General features: G+C 39.8%; 1 protein-coding gene across 1 annotated transcript in view; it reads right to left on the bottom strand.

The window, feature by feature from the left end:
• The window catches only part of LOC724853 (probable G-protein coupled receptor Mth-like 1), a 148,812-nt gene extending 135,562 nt beyond the window's left edge, over positions 1–13,250 (bottom strand). The window contains exons 1-3 of the mRNA XM_001120757.5: positions 12,161–13,250; positions 9,820–10,092; positions 6,683–6,918 (exon numbers count right to left, since the gene is read on the bottom strand). Of these exons, the coding sequence (XP_001120757.4) occupies positions 6,683–6,918; positions 9,820–10,092; positions 12,161–12,678 (1,027 nt within the window). The 5' untranslated portion in view covers positions 12,679–13,250. The remainder of the gene's footprint in view (positions 1–6,682; positions 6,919–9,819; positions 10,093–12,160) is intronic.
• Between the last annotated feature and the right edge of the window lie 2,070 nt (positions 13,251–15,320).

Here is a 15,320-nt window from a genome sequence, read left to right as displayed (position 1 = left end):
CGGAAATTAATTGTGCGAATTGTTTGATATTTCACGTTATATATTTTTACTCGAAATAAAAACTCACCGGTGTAAAATAATAATTGAACAATTCCCGCCCGAAGATGTTTCCTCATAATTAATTTTTCAACCGTGTTTCAACATCAAAGTTATTATCGTCCAACCTTTCCCACTGATATCGAAATGAAACGATCCCACTCTGTCTAACTCTGTACGAGCAGGTCATCCATAAGGTTGGCAATTCACTATACGCTACGTTGCACAACCAGCGTGGCAAAATATGGAACTAATCGAAAGGCAAGAATGGAGAAACCGGTGCTGCTCTCGATCTCCCTCCGTTTCTCGCTTGGAAATAAACTATCCATTCCCCGTAAAAGGGTGTTCACAGCAGTGTGGAAGTCTCGGCCAAAGTCACGGCGATGTCGGGTCACGAGTGTTTTCTTATAAAATACTCGAGAACGTAGAGCAGCAACGAGACTCTCGTCTTCCCGGTGTAACACGAAGAGAGAACGTATCGAGAAAAAGAAGAAAAATATGCGAGAAGAAAAAATTAATCCCGATTCTCGGAAGAATAAAAAGAAATGATGACTCAATCTCGATGATTCTCGGTGTATAAAATGAATAGACGTCGATGACGCCTATCTCGAATAATTTTCTTGGGCGTTGCGGAACAATGACACGCGACGTGCGATTATTTCCATGGATATCGAAATCGGGTCCATGGTAATCGATTGGAAAAGGGTTGGAGGACGTTTCTAGGCGAAGGTCGAGAGTCGACGACGCCTTTCGAAGCTGAGCGCCGGAAGAAGAGAGTTTCCATGAAGTCATCCGACTCACAGACACGACAGATACTCGCGCAAGGTCGAAAGTAATTAAAAGTGAATCGAGGGGAGAGAGAAAGAGCCGCGAGAACGTGGATACTTGCGGGCGAGCGCAATTAAAGCGTTACGAGATGAAGGCATTCCCTCATGTACCGGGTGTTTCAACGATATTAAGTCGTTCTCGAGGAGAAATTTATGCGCCAACTTGAGCGCGAACGACTTGTTTGTTCGTACTTCGTGAAAATTGGGGGATAATAAAAGAGAGACTTGACTTTTACCTTCGTTCCACCACCCTCCACAACCCCGAGTCTCGCGTTAATTAATTGGTTACTTTGGTAAATAGTGATGTGGAGATGGCCGTACCTTTAATGGGATAAGCCAAGAGAAAAATTGCTACTTTGGTATCAGCAGGTGAAAATCTATCCAACACTTGCAGCGTAATGTGGGAGCGGTGCACTCCACTGTTGCAAATAAGTATTTATGAATGGATCGATAAGATCAAAAATGGACGTTTTTTCCCTGGATGGGCAAGCGAAGGTAACGGGGTATACTTGATTTATTGCCTCTCAACCGAAACTGTTTTTATTTACAGGCAAAATGTGGCAAAAAATATTGAAACGAATAAATCAGCCAGAATCATCGACCGTTCAACTATTACGTGAAAAATAAAATTTTTCTAAAATTCAAATTCCGACCACTCTCAATCAAACGAAATGAAATATTCCACAATGAAACAAAATACATCATCAATTATAAAATTCAATGTTCTCCGAATTCCTAAAATTATCATCTTTCTATGTTCTCTCGCGCCAAATTTTTAAAATTATTATTCTTCAATTTCACAATCGCAAACAGGATGAAATATACTTTAACAACAGAGAAACAATAATGCAATTACACCCATCCTTATCGAAATTTCTAAAATCGTTATTCCACGATCTCCAATTTCCAGGATCGCCGGATTCCAAATGGAGAAAGCAACTCGAACGGACACCCATGGCGATCAACCTGTTCCACACCTCCCATTTCCAGATCTAACAGTATCAAAGATCCGGCAGCGTATCTCGCACGCAACTCGCGTGCATCGAATACACGCGCGCTCATAAATCGCGTCGCGATGCCTACGGTGAAAAAAGAGAAAAGAAAAAACGGGAAAAAAACCGGCATAACCCGTGCGTATAAACGGTTGGGTCGCGCATAGCTCTCCCGGCTAAAACGCTTGAAAAAGTCTCGCGATTGCGCCAACCAGCGTTTAACCCGTTATTCGAGGCTATATTGCGGCAAGGCCATCGATACGTAACAATCCGCCTCTGTCAACAATAATTGCCGCGTCCACGTTTTCCTACGATGCTCGGTGAAATAAGAAAAGAGGAGAGGAGAGGAGAGGAGAGGAGAGGAGAGTTCGCGTTATTACCGTTATTGTCGCGATGAAATTCCTTCCGTCGCCGTATCGAATTCGCATCGAAAGCGATGAGCGTTGAATCATTACGCCTCGTGAATCTTAAACCGTGAATGAAATACAATGATTGACAAATAATAATATGCGAAATAATAAAAATTTTGAATTAACGAATCGAATTACGAATTCCACGAGCACGCGTTGTAGCGTAAATATCATCGTGTTGCATTGAAATGGGATAAATTTTGAAATGGATCAATTAGAGGAGAATCGCAATTGAGAATGTTGCCTAAGTGCTACACAAAATATACTTATGGCATGTAATAATCGAGTGGATGGATTATGGGACGCAAGAGAGATTGAATACCGTCGTCTCGATCGAAAATTCGAAAATGGACGATTTCTAAAAATGAAAATTAAACTCGACTACCGGGATATCGATATCGAACGTATTATCTTCGCTTTGGATCCGAGCTCGCATCCGCGTATACAACTGGAAGCGGTTTACGCGGGGAAACCGCACAGACCGGGATGGACAGACCTCTAACAAGAAGAAATCGATTCTTACTCCTTCGGATCTATCTTTCAAGGCTCGTGTTACGTAAATCGACGACGCGATGGCGTAAAACGAGCAGCAAAATCTCAAGTCGCGCGTGGAATTTCAGCGAGTAAACAGGTAGCGAGAAACGAGGAAACGAGCTTCCGGGAATTCGAGCCGATGGAAAAATAAATTCCAACTTGGAAGATCGGCACGACACGCACATGCGAGTATAGGTGGTTTCTCGTATATCTCCGTCCGTGGATTTTCGAATAATAACAATTTAGCGCGGGTTTCGTTCTGTCGCGAATCCAACGAAAGTTCATTCGTCAGAACAGAGAACCACGACTCGAAGGAATCGAGCAAATTTTCCGGCTATCTCGAATTATTCTGTCCACGAGCAGTGGCTCGAGGGAGAAGAAGTTAACAATTCGTGGAAACTAGATTTCATTTCGCAGGCATAATCGAGTTGAATTTTTAATCGGCCCACTGTTGCCGGCATCGTACAACCGGTTTCTGAAAGACGAACGAACTAATCGAATTAAAAACACTCATGAATTTTAATACTTCCGCCACGACGGTGAAATGAGTACAGCCGAATACCGATTCCGCGTCGATCCGGACGAACAACCGGAATGAATCGATCGATCGATTGTGCAATCCCGACGTTCGAATAACGCGTTACGCGCGAGGTTATGTTGTCTTCTTCTTCTTTGTATTCCGCCCGTGTCTCACGGATTTATATTACTGTTCGTGAATACGTATCCGGATTATTTTGATCAACTTTTTAATATATTCTACCAAATTAAACTTTTTCTTTCTTTTTTTGAAAATTATAGAATATTATAATTATATTATTCTTGTTAATAAATTTATACGATTTAATTCGTTATATTTAAAACGATTTCTAGAATCTTCTTTCCAGAATGTTCCTTTAAATTAATCAATAAATTATTTCTAAAACTTTATCGAACAATTTCGTGTTAATAATTTTGAAGATTATAAATTAAATTTCGTCGAATTATAAGTAAGCAAATATCCAGATACGTTTTAACAATAGTATGTACGCGAGATTCGAAAAATTGACGTAAAATTGTGATAAAAGAGGCAGTTAGATCGTTGCTTCTCATCAAGGAGTTTGATTCTCCTTGAATATGCGTTTGCTGTTTGCTCATTTTATCTCTTCACGCGTAGCACGTCGGAAATATAACGTGACACGATTATGTAACCTCGAGAAGAAAACAGAACGAGTATTTCTCGCAAAAGCGAAGACCTACGAACACAAATTCCTCTATCTTTGTTAAAACGTTGTCTACGAGCGGAGAAATAGCAAGTCTAAAAAGATCTGAAAACTAAAATTACGATGATGTCACCGTTACAATCCTTTGAACGATCGCTCATTAGTCTCCCTCCTCCCTCGTATCGAATAATCAACGTACAACAACGTAAACTCCCATTTACTTCTAACCAAACAAATTCATCTGTGCTAACTGTGTCAATACAATAAACTTCGCCCCGTAAGAGGTTTTCAGAACAGACCGATAAGACCTTGGGGAGGGAAGGAAAACTTTGGTCGAGGAAGAGAGGGAGGAAAGAAAAAGGAAGAAAAAGGAAGCAACCCGTGAACAGCAGTCCGATTGTGGGTCACACCATGTCCCACTTTCTCTTCTCTTCGTCTCTTCCTTTTTATGGAGGAGGAACGGAGAGAAGTAGTTACACAAGGATTCCCTTATCGATAAATTACAAAGGCAATATCGTTAAGTTAAACAATCCATTTTCTTGATTTATGGATGAAGAGAAAAATTTGTTGAAACCCGTTGTATAAAGGATATGAGCGAAAAACGGAGGTATTGTCTATTTGTAATATTTATTCACCACAGAGTGGTACGCAAACAGGGTGATTCTCTCATCGATAAATTACAAAGACAATATCTCATTGTACAAACACACCATTGATTTTGAGACACGAAATCCCTTTTGCCGGAGGATTGTCTATTATCATAACGAAGATAATTACAATATTCGTGTTACGAGCTGAAATATACCTCGCGAATATTTGGAGAAATTTTTCTACTTCCTTCTTACTTCTATACAACCCGAATTTTCAAAGTTCTCCGAAATATACTAACGAACAACGTTTAAAATTACCCCGAAAATCCACAGCCTCAACGAGAGAATAACCACTTGTGCAACCACTTTTTCCTCCTCCCTCATTACTCAGAAAAATATTCCACGCAAGGCAGGAAGAGAGAAAGAGAGAGAGAGAGAAAAGCACGATTTAATCGACCCGATCGATGGATGGAACAAGGAGCATCAGGTGAAACGAGGATCGGAATCGGCGCGCTCTGTCAAGCGGACGAACGGTTCTTCGGTGGAAATTTAGCCAGGGAACGGAACGGAAATAGCCGCGAGACTTGGTGGTTGCAAAGGGATCGGGCGCGAGCGTGGACACAAGGGAAAGAAATACGCTCGATGCAAATTTCCTCGTTTCCCCCGTCGCAACATAATTACCAACTCGCGGAATGGTTAAATCTGTGCGGGATGCGGGGGAACGTGAAAAAGGCCGACTACAAAGCGATAATGCCGGAAACGAGCGGAGATGCAAATGAGAGTCGCTGTGGACAGAGACGAGAGAGAGGGAGGGAGGTAGAGGGATCCACGGTGACCGTCCACGGTGGTGGAAGCTCGCAGGTGTACAATGTAATCGATTCTCGCGATCGAAACGAGAGCGGAGAAGCGAAGCTTTGCCGAGGGATTAGCACGATTATCCGAATAATTAGCCCGGAGTTGGGAGGGAGGACGGCACGGCAAATAAAGCTTCCGTCCGAATTCGAATTCCATCGGTGTATATTTGCTCGCATAGCAAGCGTTGCACACGTTTGCGCCCCCCCGACCATTGTTTCCCCGCGAAAAAGGGGTAAAAATTTTGGCCGCGGAACGGGGGTAGATCGAAACGAGGCGGGACAACGAGCGAGTTACGTTAATTCGACGATGGGGGCGACGGTTTGTTCGATTAATTTCGCGAGAAATCGTGCGTGATCGGTTTCCGGGATGATTAACGGCACAAACGTTGCCCGAAATCTAGATTTCTACGAGCATTCTCTACGACTCTTGGAATTTAATCGAGAGAAAGAGAGACGGTGATAAAATTTCGTATTGTTTGCATCTTAAAGATGATATGAATTATTAAAAAGGTGCAAGATTATCAAGTTTCGTTGGAATTTTTTTTTTTTTTTTTGGAGGAAGCGAGAAGACGAAATTCTCTGACTATTATTATAGTTTAATCCAATTGTTCAATTAGGATCATTTAATATTTTTAATCTTTCCGTTTCTTTTTTAGTAAAATAGAAAAGAACGAGCGATACTTTGGTGACTAAAAGATCATTGTATTTATAGAACTCGAAAATTAAAAATTTGGAATAATTACCCCCTAAAAATAGGTAATAGTAATAAATTAATTGTCAACGAAAGTCTCCCTAAATAGTCAAGGATAATTTCCCATTTATGACATAGTTAAATTTTCATACGTGATCCTAATTTAGTGACAAGGGGCTGTATTAGACATGATTAAACGTCGCAATTACTCTAATTCCAACGAGTATACTCAACCGTTATACGGTGTCTCTAATATGATATCGAGCAGAAAATACGGCACATCCTGTTGTGCAACGAGATGCACCGTAATTTTCGTCTAATTTTATCATTCCAACTACCCTTCCACGTAAAAAAAAATGCCCTTCGATATCGCGGATAATATAATACCTCGCTACGTGATTCTAGAAATATCCTATCCCGTGGTTCATTTAAGATTTAATCTCCGCGATAACGCCGCGATCATGGACGCACAGTTCGATAGGTCGAGGGAAAAAGCGCGGTTAGGTATAAAAGAGCGATAAAAGTTTATCATAAAACACAATGACTCACCGAGCGCTTTACAGCTTACACCGTGAAGGGAGTCTCCGGCGAGTTGAATGATGGCCATGAGAAGATCACCGAGCATCAGGCAGGTGACATGATGGGTCTGGCAGCGCCAATGCAGAACATGATGAGAGGCTGGCAGCAGCCAACCGGCGGCCAACGTGGCTGCCAGGAAGACCACGCTAATGATGAAGCCCACGGGGTACAAGGTGAACCTGATGTCGGCCGCTTGCATTATAGGCCTGAAAAGTTTTCGAACCGGAACGATTTGTTTTTAATCAATTAGTTTGATTCTTTTTGCAACGATTATTACAAACTTGAATTGAAAGCAAGTATGGTAGATAACGATGATCGTGTACTCTGGATTTTTTGAAAAATATAAGAGATCGTAAATTTTATCTCGACTAAAAGCTTTTCGTTAATTTACATTAAAATTAAGGACTCGTAATTAACTAGGATGATATCGATATAGGGGGATCAATGAGAGAAATTAAAAAATTGTTAGAAATTACTCGGCGACATTGAACGTAACGTTACAGTATGCTATTTCAAACACTGAATCGACATTTTCTATTTCGGTAACATCCTGTTCGTTCCGTGAAACGCGCATTCGTGTCTCAAATTTCGACGTAAATCCATGACCCATTCTTCAGAAACTACGACCGCGCCAGTGAAAGTTTCAGAGAAATCGTTCCTCCGAGTTTCGTGAAGCGATCCAGGCCCACATTCACATCGACAACCTGATGTCTCCAACACCAGTTAGAAGGAAAAAAAAAAAAAAAGAAAGAAACATTAGATTTTTCCTAGTTAATCAGCGCGTGTAGGCATGCATCGCTCTAACACTCGTATATGTAGGCTATATTGAACGGTGCTTTCTACGCGATGGTATTCGCTTTCTTTCATCGATCTAACGTACAATTTTCCACCAATGATCCAAGTTATTGTTACAAGAAGAATATTTTCAATGAAACGTCGAGCCTAGGAGATAGGAATGCGAATGAGTTTTGCTTGCGAAAGCTTTCCTCTTCGCATGTAAACGATCGCGTTAATCGAGTTTCGAGCGTTGTTTTGCAAATTGCGAGGGAAACCAGCACACACCAGCCGGTTTCCGTGTGTGCAATTTCTATTAACGGCTCCCCGTTTCAGAGTGGCGCATAGATGAAAAAGAGTCTCGAAGAAAACTCCTTTCCGGAATGTGTCTCGTGATAATTAAGATCTGTAAGACTGTTCAGACTGTTTCCTCTTCCGGGGTGTATATTCTCACTTTTGCAGTTTGTTTGATGAGGTTAATTATCTTTCCGCTCTGTTTCGTTCCTCGCTTACATGCGAGTCTAAATGGGAGATTAATTCAAGATTTATGCTTTTACTTCTAACGATTATAAAAATTCTTTTTTAAAAATTTCCGCTTTGATTCTAATCTATTTTTTCCTTTGAATAATAATTTATATTAATATATAAATATAATATTTTGAATAATAATTTATATAAATATTAATTTATATTAACGATGATTTTTTTTCTTTCTTAATTTCTAAAAAATTACTCGAATGGAATTAATTAAATTCGAATGACGATTTCTGTCAAAATAATCTTGATCAATCACGATTCACAAGGAGATTCTCCTCTACATATCGCGCAGAATCTAATTTCTATCGTATAAAATAACCATATCGAAGTACACCTTTCTAAAATCATAGATAGGAACCGAACGCTCGATCGACATTTCTCCTCGTAATCGATACGATAATACACGATACGTATCATCCTCGACGTAAACGGATGACGCGGCGCGGCGAGAGCGCACGAGGATATGACCTAGAAATTCTTCGAGAGAGGAGTGAAAGTGAGGGACCGACTTTTTCTCGAAGAAACGGCCGGCCGAACCTCGTCTCACCCATCGAGCATGCAATTAAGCCGTGCGATAAATCGAGATCGAGGCGGCCGATACCGAGATCGGGCAAAAAGCCGATTCGTGCCTCGAACCTCCAAGTAGGACAGAGACTTGGATCCCTTTTAAAAAACGAATGAAACGATGAATTCAACGATTGTCGATCGATTAGAAAATAAATTTAATGAGAAGAAAACGGAATAATTTGGCTCATAATAATAATCGTAAGACGAATTATTTTATACGATTGTTTTGCGGACAATGCTTCGTTCATTGTTCATTTCTTTTGGATAGGAAAAATTTAGAAGATTTATTTGTTGTGTTATGCAGTCATATTTCGTTCGTTAATTTAATTTCGTTTAATGAAGAAATGTGCGTTGAATAGAACGCTCGTTGCGAGAAGGAAAGACCGCGATAACGAGAGAAAATCGGCTTGCAACATGGATGGAAAGTAGAGGAAAAATAGCGAAAGATCGATGCGTACCTATGCACGATTATATAAGCAGGATTTCAGGTAGTTGGCTTACGTTCAAGAGCATATTCTTCATTTTTTATCAAGTAATTTTCTGCATTTTTTTTTTCTTTTTAACTTAATACGCGAGAGAAACCAAGTCGTTAATATTTAATATACTAATTTTTTTCACTGTATCAGATTTTTAAATGATCTAAAAAAATTCTAGTTAGCATATTTACGACTATAAAGTTAAAGAGATTTTGAATAAGAAATTTTGTATAGGAAAATTAATAGATGGAAATTTCGTTCGAGTTATTAACGACCTAGTTCGCTCACTAAGGATATTCTTTAAATTATTTAACATTAGACGTGCAAATTAATACGACCTTATTCCAAAGTAAAATTAAAATTTCACAAAATAACCTCAATTCAATATCCTGTAGACTTAAAAAATACTTGATAAATGCATCTTTAAAACTGCCATAATTCAAAGACACTTAAAGGATAAATTTAAAGCCTTTACATTGATCTGCATCTCTAATGTAATCACTTTTCCAATATCTCTCTTCTTCTTTCAGATCCGTTCTACCTTTCAATTTCTATCAAACCTTTTCAATTCATTCCCTTATACTACAACCTTTTCAAATATATTTAACTTCCCAATTTCTAAAATTTCATTTCCCTATATTGTACCCTTTCCTAATTCGATATTTCAATTTCTATCAAATTTTATTTCCCTATTCCCTATACTTTTGATGTCAAAAAATCGAAACGACGATCAAAGTGTCCTCAAAAACTTACCTTTGCGATGCGTTCTCGGAGCAAGCGAAGACCTTGGACACGTGATTCAGTTCCTTGATCCTCTCGACGCAGAACTTGCCACTGGGTAAGGTGACTCCGTCGATTTTCAGGCCTCCATCCGGCAATAACACGGCATCCTTCGCATCTCCCAAAATCGTAAAATTGTCGGAACGAGGACACGTTGGGAAACCTGGCACTATGTCAACAGAGGCGGACGCATTCGGCAGTAATGGTGTTGGGTTCGCCGCTTCCTTCAGATGGGCGCACGAATGTCTGAAACGATGGGGAAAAATTTTTCCACTATGAGATTCCCGCTTTGTTGCGAAATCATCGATTAAGATGGATTAACGCGAGGGATATAAATGAAGGAAAAGAAACGTTGGTGCAAATAGAAGGTATGATTAATGATGTAGGAATGATGTAGTTTCAGTAAGATGAAATTGAGGTGAAAGGATTAGGTAGCGAGTGTACACAGGTCAGGTGTTAATGAGAGGCGCTTTGGAAATTTATGGGCTTTTATTGAGTGGCGGGTTGAGCAAGATGAATTGGGTAAGCTTAAGATACATTAGATCGTAAACTCATTGTTTAACATAGTAAGTTTTTATCGAATATATAAATTATTTCTTGTGTAAAAGATAATTGACCCGAACATGTGAATTCCATGTATAAATAAAGAAAGAATGGGCCAAATTTTTAGAAAGATTCACGATTCAATTTTTTAAGCATAGAAATCTATGCTTTCTACCGTATATTTTAGGATTAATATCAAAATATTTTCGAAATTCTGTTTACTTATATATAATTCGTAAAGTTAAAATAATCAATTTTAAATAATATTCTATAATTTTTAAGTAAAACAGAATTAAAATATTTGATAAATAGAAAAATATTTATCCGATCCGGCTCTCTCTCGAATTTGCCCAACATCACGATACTTTTAAAAGTTCAAAAGATCGGCGAAGAAGCGCAATAATTTAAGAAAAAATGTCGAGTCATTTTTCGTCATGGAATTTCCAAGCATATCGTATGTACACGGTGTTCGACGGTGAACGAACAGGTCTCGAGCAAGAGAGAGAGAGAGAGAGAAAGCACCCAAACCGCTACCACGAGCCACAAATGGAAAAAGGAACAAGAAGGTGCACATATATCGTATCGCAAGAATTTATCTAGGAAACGCGGTGGCTGGCTGCATAGAATGCCAACAAAGTCCACGGAACGCCCAAGCTTGAGCGATTGGGTGCCCGATTAAAACGAAGCCCGACATTTTTTGTTTACTCGAGCGTCACGCTTGCATCGCAAACAGGGACTATTTTCCGAGGGAAATGTCCGCGCAACTTTCGAACGAATTTATTTTTTTTTTTTTTTTTTTCCCTCCAGGAGGGTTGGCGTCAAACGACAAACCGGTGCCTCTCAATAAAAATACACCGGGCGCAAGGTAAACCGATAAATTTTCGTGTAACCGACCGAAATGATTACAATTACATTCCCGAAGATAGCCGGCTCCACCACGAATACGAATCACCGTGAATATTTGTCTGCAAGGAATATCGAACCCCGATAACTTATTCAAATTATGCAGTCTGTTTGGACGTTAAACCATATGAATTTAATTTACCTCCGTGTTTTCACGTTTTGTGTGCTTATGAACTGTGCAGATGAGATATTTGGATGTTTTTCGCGTGTGACTCAGTATTTGAGATTCTTCTTGAAAAATAAATCGAAAACGTAGAATAAAATAGAAATTTTTGCATTCGAGCATGTGTTTCGAGGTAAAATAGGTTTGAAAATTTAACAAGCAAATATAAATTTTGTTAATTCTTGACTAAATGAATAATTTGATATTTGAAATGATATTTGACAATATTTTAATTTTTTGTACCTCGTCTTTCGAATTTAAATATGTTCAATTAATATATTTAACGAAAATATAACTTCGAATATATAACTTTATCTATTTATTATATTATTAATATTATTTTTTATTTTTCATTTTTCTAAAATCGAAATAATCCCGTATACAGTCAAGAATTAACCGAATATTTTTGGAAACGAAAATTTCAAATAAAAACTTTTTTCTCGATTGCACCATAAATATATATATTAGAATATATTAGAATATTGTGAAACAACCGTCGTCAAAGCAAAAATTATTACGTTTCATATTTCATATTTTCCAAGAACGAAATATAAATATACACATTACTATATTATCGACTATGTATGTATCCTTAACGTTTTTACCAATAACCTAAATTATCAGATATTTTCTTATCACGCGAACTAAACAAATATAAATAAGACCTATGAAAATACTGTGAGATGAGATCATCAAAATACTCACATTTCTTCGTAGAAAGCCGCATTTTCTCCACAGCATTGTCTAACTCGTGGCCTCATCGTATTAGCCGCATGACTGCCGTTCATTTTATTTTTCATACACACAAGCAAGGCATTAGAATCGGCGCAGTATTCGTTAGGTTCGAATGTGTCGTTCACGTGTATGTCGGGAAGCACGCGACCATCGTCCATGATCACGAATGGATTCGTGTGTCTGTACGGCACATAGGTTAACACCGAATTGTCTTTGCAATCTGGCTTCTTTCCTTCGACGATATTCCATTCTTCTGGCGGAGTAGCCAACATCTTTTGTTTGGAAGGCGAATAGATGACAGGTTTCCAATCGAACTGAGTCGGTACGCAACGAGACTTGGCGTCCATGTCATTGTCCAATTCTTTCTCCAACTCCTCCATGTGTCGACAACACTTTAGAATCGTCAATTTCGGAGGTTCGTTCACTGGTTCGCAGAACGTAGAAACAGCTAGCGTCCAGAGAATCGTGAAGAAGTAAATCACCTTCATAGTGGAAGCTTTGGAACGCACAAAACAGCTTTGGAAACAATGGAACGAACGAATGCGACCGAAGAATAAAATCAGACGAACGACACTACATGGAAAAATCGCTCGTTCGATATAACCAATCAGCGATCGATTTGAAAGTTCGATTGTCGATGTTTGGACAGACGCCACAGACGCCACTATCGTCGAAATTTCGCAAATATAATAATTGCGTATCGTATATAATTGCGTCGAAATTCACTCACTCTTCGCGACGAATATTCAATTTTATGTTCGGCGTAGAATATACGAGAATTTTAAGTCGTTGGGTCACGCGTCTGTCGTGTTTACAAACAGGTTATACACCATTCCAGTATACGTTTATTACATTATGTAAAACGCAATAAGCCAATCTGTCTTCTTCTCATCGTGGACAAACGAATCACGACATTATTAACGACACGATAGAATATCGACGAAAATTAACACGAAATAATCGTGGATAGAAATATTTTGGCGCGTCTCGATAGGCGGACGGGTTCGAGATCGGACGTGACTCACTCGCTCGAAGGTATCGAAGTTACTGAAGCAGGCCGACCACGCGGCTGACTCTCGAGCCACCGGCGGCAGCGTGCTCGAAGTTGCGCGCGCAGCCTTTCACCGCTCCCGCCCTTATTCAACCACCTAACCTTCTTCTTTCTTCACGTCGGATCTTCTCACAATAATGTTCGTCTCTCGTGGGGTGAGTTGGAGCAACCACGTGCTTCCTCCCACTACCTTGCTTCCTTGCCGGAAGTACAACGGTACCTTGCGTGGAACCCTTCCGTTGTTCCTTGGGAAACTTGTCTTCCGTTCTTCTTTTCGATTCTTCTCGCCGTTTCCGTGCTTTTGTTTACGATGTCGGTGAAAGTTAAGACGAAGATTATTTTATTCTTTCGTAGAATTTTTTAATTTACGAATGATAGAAAAATAATCGAAATTTTCTCTCTCTTCGATAACTTGTTTTATGAAAAATTACGATGAAAGATTTAAGATTAGTTAATTGATTAATTTATCGATATATCAGACGAAAATAAGTAAAATTCTCCGATTCTGTTTATTATTTCAATTTGCTTTTATTAAAATCGAAATAAGGATATTTATTAGAGTAAAATTTAGAATAGATCTTGACTAATTTATTTTGATGGGATGAAATTTTACACCGTTTCACTCATCTGTTCAAATTTCTGTTCTGTCTTCGCGAGAAAATTTGAATATCCAAGTAATTTCTATCTACTCGTATAACCGAAAGTCAACATCTGTTATTACAAAGTAACCAATGCTCAAATTATTTTTCGGTGAAATATCGTTTCCAACAAATACACGCGCGAAATCGTACGTGACCGAGAACACGTCCGATTAAAAATACCTAGCGTAAAATAACGACGAGAATCTGGAAATTTCGCACGACGTTAGGCAAGTTAAACGAGCCAGGGAATCCAGAGAAAATCGCTCGCCAAGATCTGAAATCTTGTATACGCCGCTTCCGGGATGATACAATGCTCGGCCGGAATTTGTGAGAAAATATACATACGCCGCCCCTTGCGTTCATTATTATTGACAAAATAAATACAGTCGCGATCGTACGGGCACCGATATCGCGAAATTACCATCTCCGCCTATTTATTTTCACCGTGCAAACTTCCTGGCCGCGACCCGATCCACCGATACCGGGGTGAGTTCCCGATCGCGTGCAGGTCGACCGATGATAATGACCGAGAATCAAGGTAACAGTACGCAATACCGAGTCCATAAACCATCCACCGAAGGCTGCTGCCTATCCAAGACACGGTGAGCACACTTTCCACGTAGTGCTCGTTCCAGTAATTTATAGTCGCGTTATATGTGCGGCGCGAGATTAACAGCGTACACCACGATCCCGTTCAACGAGGCCAGATCGGACAGACGGTGTTCTGTGAACCGTCTTTCGATCTTCGTTACCGCCTATATCCCTCCAATCCTGCTATTTCACCCATTTCCTCTCCGCGGATTTAATCTCGATACGAGGAAAAATCCCTGCCAAGAAACGAGATTCTTCGAGATTCTCGCCGGTATTTTGTAATTAAAACTGGTAAACTGTATCGTGGGAGGGAAGAAACGCGTTGTGGAAAAAAAAAAAAAAGGAAGAAAGAAAGTTCTCGCGGAAGTTCTTCCGGCTGACTGTCGATCAGAGCGCAAACATCGAAAGTTTCTTGGGCGTTCGATTATAACACGGTTGAAAATTGTTTCGAACGACGACCGTTATTCTCGCGGGGAGGGGAAGCTTTCTCGGGGTAAAAACCGCTTGGACCGGCGCCTTTTTACCACCGTCGAAGGGACAAACAAGACGCTGTTCCGAGCCGACAAGCGGAAACGCTTTAAAACTTTCGGACGGTGGCAATTAAACTTCTTCGCCATTTCTGCGAGGCGAAAATTGGAAATTTATGTCTACCGCCGCGGTGTGCTGGCGGTGTGTCTGCGAAATTTTGTCAATTAAAGTATCCTTAGCGCCAAGTAACCGCCAAGTGTTACGAGTCGCTGGAAAAAAGTCGAGGGGAAAGCAACGCCAAGTCTCGTTTAGATTAGCCAACAGAGTTATTTGAAATTATCACGAAACATTACGCGAAACTTTCTTCGACGCCGTTTCT

The sequence above is a fragment of the Apis mellifera genome, linkage group LG3 (genome assembly GCF_003254395.2).
Source record: "Apis mellifera strain DH4 linkage group LG3, Amel_HAv3.1, whole genome shotgun sequence".
NCBI classification, from domain to species: domain Eukaryota; kingdom Metazoa; phylum Arthropoda; class Insecta; order Hymenoptera; family Apidae; genus Apis; species Apis mellifera.
The sequence above is the reverse complement of the archived record's forward strand: the minus strand, read 5'-3'. Positions and strand labels throughout refer to the sequence as shown.